This window comes from Barbus barbus, assembly GCF_936440315.1.
Source record: "Barbus barbus genome assembly, chromosome: 13".
Lineage (NCBI taxonomy): Eukaryota > Metazoa > Chordata > Actinopteri > Cypriniformes > Cyprinidae > Barbus > Barbus barbus.
The window spans coordinates 6,306,704-6,313,115 of NC_136741.1; the positions used below are offsets into that span (position 1 = coordinate 6,306,704).

At 35.5% G+C, this 6,412-nt stretch overlaps 1 protein-coding gene across 1 annotated transcript; it reads right to left on the bottom strand.

Annotated features, from left to right (window-relative positions):
• Positions 1–10: 10 nt before the first annotated feature.
• LOC306879543 (zona pellucida sperm-binding protein 4-like) lies at positions 11–6,375 on the bottom strand. Its single transcript, XM_079432565.1, has 9 exons — positions 5,736–6,375; positions 4,633–4,823; positions 4,425–4,522; positions 4,181–4,338; positions 1,165–1,354; positions 879–1,023; positions 724–802; positions 248–361; positions 11–150 (listed from the first exon to the last, which is right to left on the bottom strand). The coding sequence occupies exons 1-9, from the start codon at positions 6,010–6,012 to the stop codon at positions 26–28; spliced, it is 1,377 nt and encodes a 458-aa protein (XP_079288691.1). The 5' UTR covers positions 6,013–6,375; the 3' UTR covers positions 11–25.
• Between the last annotated feature and the right edge of the window lie 37 nt (positions 6,376–6,412).

Genomic DNA, 6,412 nt, shown 5'->3' on the forward strand with positions numbered 1-6,412 from the left:
ACATTCTTTTGCCATTTTATTAATGTCACACTGGAGCAGGCTGAGGGCGAGGTTTGGCCTGCTGAATTAAAACAGCCACCAAAACCCCACAGACACCAAACACAGTGAGAGCTCCTGCTGCCCATAATCCATAATCCAATATCTGTGGGACTAGAAGAGCATATATTTCCAGGTTGAGACTAGTTTGCATGGGTTGAATTAAAAAAAAAAAAAAAAAAAAAAAAAGTAAAATACATCGCTTTCATACCTTCTTCATCTGCTAGATTTTCAGAAACTGGCAAATGGGATACAAGTATGACCTCCCCGCTTGAAACTACAACCTCTTCCTCAGAATCTTTAAAGTCTTCTGAAATGGCCCTTCCTAATCAACAGGGGGGGGGTTAATATATATAATCCTCTTGATGATGATTGTATGTAAATTTATTTTAAATAAACAATTTTCAATTAATAATTTAACATTATTATTTATTCTTGTTTAGCAGTTAACATTAAGAATTATTTAAAATTTATTCTTAAATATTACATTATTATAAAATGACTGAAAATGTATGCATTTTTATTAAAATGACTAAATATTAACATTAATACACAACAACAAATCTTTATTAATAATAATACATATTTGCCATCATTAATACATATTTATTATTGATTATTATTATTATTATTATTATTATTATTATTAACCACAGCATCTAGCATCTTCTATGTAGGTGCACTCACTTGTCCTGCTGCCACAGCTGGGCTCACATGACTCAGTGGTGGAGGGGTGGCAAACAGACGTAGTGCAGTGAATGAAAATCTGTTAAAGACGTGGCAGAGGACAATAAGATAAATGACAGCCAAGGAGAACATGTGGTGGGCAAGACAGTACATACCCTTTCCTGCTGAGGTGCAAGCGAGGACTGATCTACAAAGGTGAACATCTTCACAACAAAGCGTTTGTAATGAGATGGGTACTGCAGTCCTGACTTTCCAACAGAAAGCACTGTGGTCAGGTGATGGTTATCCTTATATGGACAGCTATGAAGAGTAATAAGACAATGGAACATGTAAATCAGTGTATAATTGAGGCATTTGCAGCTGTTTTGGCATCAAGTTATGCCCACGTTTCCTTGGATAAATTAGGGAAGTGGAGCAGGTATGAAAGAATTCAGGTTTTACCCATTTATCACAAGGTCCCACTGAGGCATGCTCAGGGATTCAGGATTTGAAGTGGCCCAGCAGTGGTCCAGGACCAGGATAAGGTTCGGATCAATCCTCTCCAGAATCCGCACCTCCGCATACACAGGTTCTCTCAACACTTTAGTAACAGGGTAGTCCTCCTCAGAGTAGTACGAGGTGTACATATCCTCTTAAATACACAAAGAGAATATGAAAATTAACTGCATCAAATTGTACAGTGATCATCTTTGAGCTGGTAATGAACAAATTCCATATTAGTGGTATTCAAGGTAGTTTTACAGTACCCATATTTCAACATTAATAATAATAATAATAATAATAAATATAGCTGCAAGCAGCAATTACCGGGGTTCAAGCACTTAAGGTGGTCTTGGCACACCTGGATGTATGGCTGACAGTTAAACACATCCGAAATAGTAATAGGCTCACAGACACACAACACACATACAGACACACTGAAATTAAATGATTAAACTAGTATATTAATACTCTATAAGCATATTTACATACACAAACACACACACTTTGTTGCAGATATAGATATTTGAAACAAGTGAAAGATGACAAAACTTGTGTTTACGGTCTTCTGATTTTAAGGGTTTATCATTTTCAGGTTTCTCTGTGATCATAACATGGCAAAATGATAAAAACTCACATCTGTATGAACAAAATGTTAAACTTTAGTTAAAAGTGATTTTAAATGTTATAACAGTGATTTTATAATATCTGCATGAGAAAACCTATTAACAGTACTGTTAGTGTTTAATAAGCCTATTAGTGGTCTTCCGCTGCCATCTAGTGGTTATAAATTGCCATTTATCATACAACACTGTGTTTTAAGCTTTATTACTATTAAAGTGTTCTTTTTTGCCCAATCTCTCTTAAATTTTGCATGCTTGTTTAGAATTAAATTATGCATCATTGAGAGAAGTTGAGGGCTTTCTTTTAGGATTTTAGTTCTTTGGGTACACTATGTAAAGAACATTATTATAAAATGACCATTTTATGGTTGTCCAAATGCAAATGTTCAACATTTTTTTGATAATTATTGACAGAGTCTAGAGAATAGTACTGCACTGATTTGATTGATTTTGGGTTAAAAAACAGATTTGTTAACAAAAGTATGTTTTTAAAATAATCTCAAATATTCAAAGAACAGTTGGATTGACAGCAGTGATTCTAGAGGCAAAGTTGTTCAGAATGAGGAGATCTATCATATTATATGAAGATATAGTGTATAAATTAATATATGAACATTTTATTGTAATTGGCGGTCATTTACTATAGAAATTCTGTTTTTGAGGCCTTTTTAATTTTTATAGGGCCACCTATGGTCCGATCTCCATGAAACTTTTCATGCTTGTTAACAGTCATCTGACACATGTTTTCACTAACTATCAAAGTTTTTGTTGAGGTTTTATGGGCTTATGGTTATATCTTTTTAAATGAGCTAACCAAAGGACAAAATTCCATATTTTTTCGATAATTATTGATCTAGAGAGTCCAGAGATTATTACTGCAGTGGTTTGATCGAGATTGAGCGAAAAACCAGGGACTAGTTCGCAAAAGTAGGTTTTTAACATATTTGTAAATAATTAATGAACGATTTGATTGACAGCAATGGTTGTAGAGGCAAAGTTGCTCATTGTGAGGAGATCTATCAAATGGGCATATTGTGTGGATATATAAAACACCACGTGATTACAGAGCCAAAAATCTCGTTAGCGCCAACTAGTGGCCGATTTCATTCAAACTTCTTACAGACCTTTAGGGCCATGAGTCGCACATGCCCATCGAGTCTTGTTCCGATCGACCTCCGTTAACCTTGTTTAATAGGTGCTTAAACTTGTTTGGCCAATGGCGGCCATGTTTTTTTAGATACACCAATGTCCTCATAGATGCTTGTGCCCCTTCGGACGAAGACACTGCATACCAATTTTCAAGTTGATCAGACCAACGGTTGCCTGGTTATAGCCATTTATAATTTTTTCCGTCTTTTAGCGCCCCCAAGTGGCAGATCTGCAATTTTTTTTATTTGACCAAAGATTGAGCACGTACATATTGAGCTCGTACATATGCGTACCGAGTTTGGTGAAGATATTTCATTCCATTCCAGAGTTATACTTCAAATAACATTTGGCTAACGTTAGCATAGATGCTAATTGACGTACCGTTTAGCACGAAAATCGAAATTTCAACTTATTTTGATAATTATTGATATTCAGTATCCACAGGATATTTCTGCAGTGGTTTGGTTCCGATCGGGCGAAAAACCTAGGACTAGTTCGCAAAAGTAGGTTTGGGATATAGGTCAATTTTACAGGAAAATGGTGCATCGTAGAACAAAAAATACACTTTTGTTCATGCTAACCAAAGGATCGCAACGATGTAAAGTTTTTGAGTCTATGACAAACGGTTTACGAGCTATGGCCAAAAATGTCTGAAAATTTAGTTTTTTGCGCTGTATCCTGAGCAACATGATTTCTGAAGGGCCATGTGACATTGAAGACTGAAGTAATGATGCTGAAAAATCTGCTTTCATGTCACAGGAATAAATGATATTTTAATACATTAAAACAGAAATCAGTTATTTTAAATTGTAATAATATTACTGTTTCTACTGCATTTTTTGATTAAACGAATGCAGCCTTGGTGTGCATAAAATACTAACAAAAGTATACACTTAAAAACAAATCTTACCAACCTCATACTTTTGAAAGATGCATTTAGATATTACGGTTACTTTTATACCGTGTCTTTATATTTTAGCAAATACCTGTAACGTTTTGGGACCTGAAGAACAGTCAGAGATCTAATATTTCTAGATTTTTTTGGAACTGGTACTTGTTTGACCAGGAACATTTCAGGATGACTTGGTAAAATACGTGCTTAAATGAAATAAAACTCAAGTTTACAAGGTAAGCCACATAAAAAAAAAAAAAATATGACTCTTATTGGTTATGCTGTGAAATCAGAATTTCTGGATTCTGCTCACCATCAGAGCATCCTTTAGTGCTGCACTGTCCATTGGCGAGCCTGAGCTCCACTCTGAGCGGGCCGTGCTGAGAGACAGGGGGAGGAGGAGGAACCGTATTCACCTCCACCACCAGAGCCTCAATGGCTGATCCCAAATACCTGCACTGGAACTTCAGCCTTCAAGACACAGACAGGACATACTGGGCCCCCTTCCACTGATCGTTACCAAAAACCACAACATAAAAACAGACGAGTCTCCTCACTCATAAGAACTGTCTCTCATAATTGATCCACGAGGTCCAAGACCCACTTCATACGCAGATGACATCATGTTCTCATAAATAACAAAACCGTTTTCTTCCTGAAGGATATAATGGAGGACAAATAATAGTGACCATAGGGTAAACAGTGATGCAACAATTTCAGGCTCTTTCTCCCCCATGATTAATAACATTCACCGTTCATACCCACTTTCATTCTGGTGCCACAGGAGCTGACAGTAAACTGATAGATGGCAAAGCTGGCAGTGCTGCCGACCGGAGCGCAGTGGTCACTGGGGTCATTCTCCAGCATGTGGATGGAGTCTAAACTGATGTGTGGCATGGTAGCATCTTGAGCAACCACCAATACAAACTGCCCATCTCTCGTGCACTGCAGAGTGACTGGAACAAACAGGAAAAAAAGAACTTCAATGTAAGGTTATGTTGATTATGAAGCATTATAAAGTTGCAGTGCTTATGTGTTTTAAAAAAAAATTATTTACTGCACAGTAGCTAAAGTTTTACTGTGGTACTTGGAGTAAACCTATAGTAATCAGTAGGAAGTCAATGTAGATGGTTTATATAAAATAAAATGTAATATCTATGAAAAAATTGTCAAATTAATTTGTTTCCACACTAGTAGTATGAAAACACTAGTTTGGAATAATTGTGATTCTAACAGTTTTTGAAAGAAATCTTCTGAAAAACGTTCATCTGTGCTGCATTTATTTGATCAAAAATACAATAAAACAGTAATATTGTGAAACAATGCTAAAATACATTTTAAATATATTTTAAAATGTAATTTATTCCTGTGATGCAAAGCTGAATTTTCAGTATCATTGCTCCAGTCTTCAGTGTCACATGATCCTTCAGAAATCATTCTAATATGCTGATTTGATGCAATTATCATCAAGTATTATTGGTGGATGATGCATTCTTTTATTTATATAAATATACTCCAAGCTTATATAATAGTAGTATATCACAGTTCCTACAAAATATTAAGCAGCAACTGTTTTCAACATTGATAATAACAAGAAATTTTAATTGAGCACCAAATCAACATATTAGAATGATTTCTGAAGGATCATGTCATAGCCTAATGAAGACTGGCTGCTAAAGAAACAAAAAAAATTCAACTTTGCCATCACAGAAATAAAATATATTTTCAAAATATATTAAAATAACAAATTTAGTTTATATTGTACTGATAGTTCTACAGTATTACTGTTTTTACAGGAATAAGAGACTTCTTTCATACCTATTGGGAGAGATTAAAAGTACTAAATATGATTTATTTATCACGCTCACCTGCCTTGGCATAGTAACAGCCCTGTGCATCATAACAGCATCTGATAACCTCACATTCATCTGAAGAGATCCCAGGCTGTCCACACTCGATGCGCTCATGCTGCTCCACCACACAGCGCTGAGAGCCGGAGGAAGACGAGCTCAGCTCCGGAGAAAACTGCTGGGGAAACGCATTCAGAACCGGTGCCTGATATTGGCGCATCTGCCAGGGAAACTGTGGATCCTGAGCATTGCTCAAATATACACTAAACGCAATTAATGCTGCAATTACCAACATTTTTACCGCTTACTTTCGCTAAAGTAGCTACTTTTTCCTGTGTGTCACATTTAAAGAGTTCATAACGATCCTAATTATCATTAGCTCCGCCCCCTTGATTATAAAAAAACTCATAAAAAACGAGTTAATGCTATAGCTTAGTCACACATTTACAATTGTACAAAACGACTATTTATAATGAAAAAAAAAACAAATATTTAAAAATATATTTCATAAAGGACGGACAATAATGATTTATATACTTATATTAAACTTTAGGTATATGTGGGTACAACAACAACAACAAAAAGTCATAAATTATGGAAGATGTGTTGTTAAAAAATATCCAGGCTGTACTACATGCTTCAAATAAATATCCCTAAACAACAGTTCTCTGCGATTGATTGGTTTAGCCTCGTTT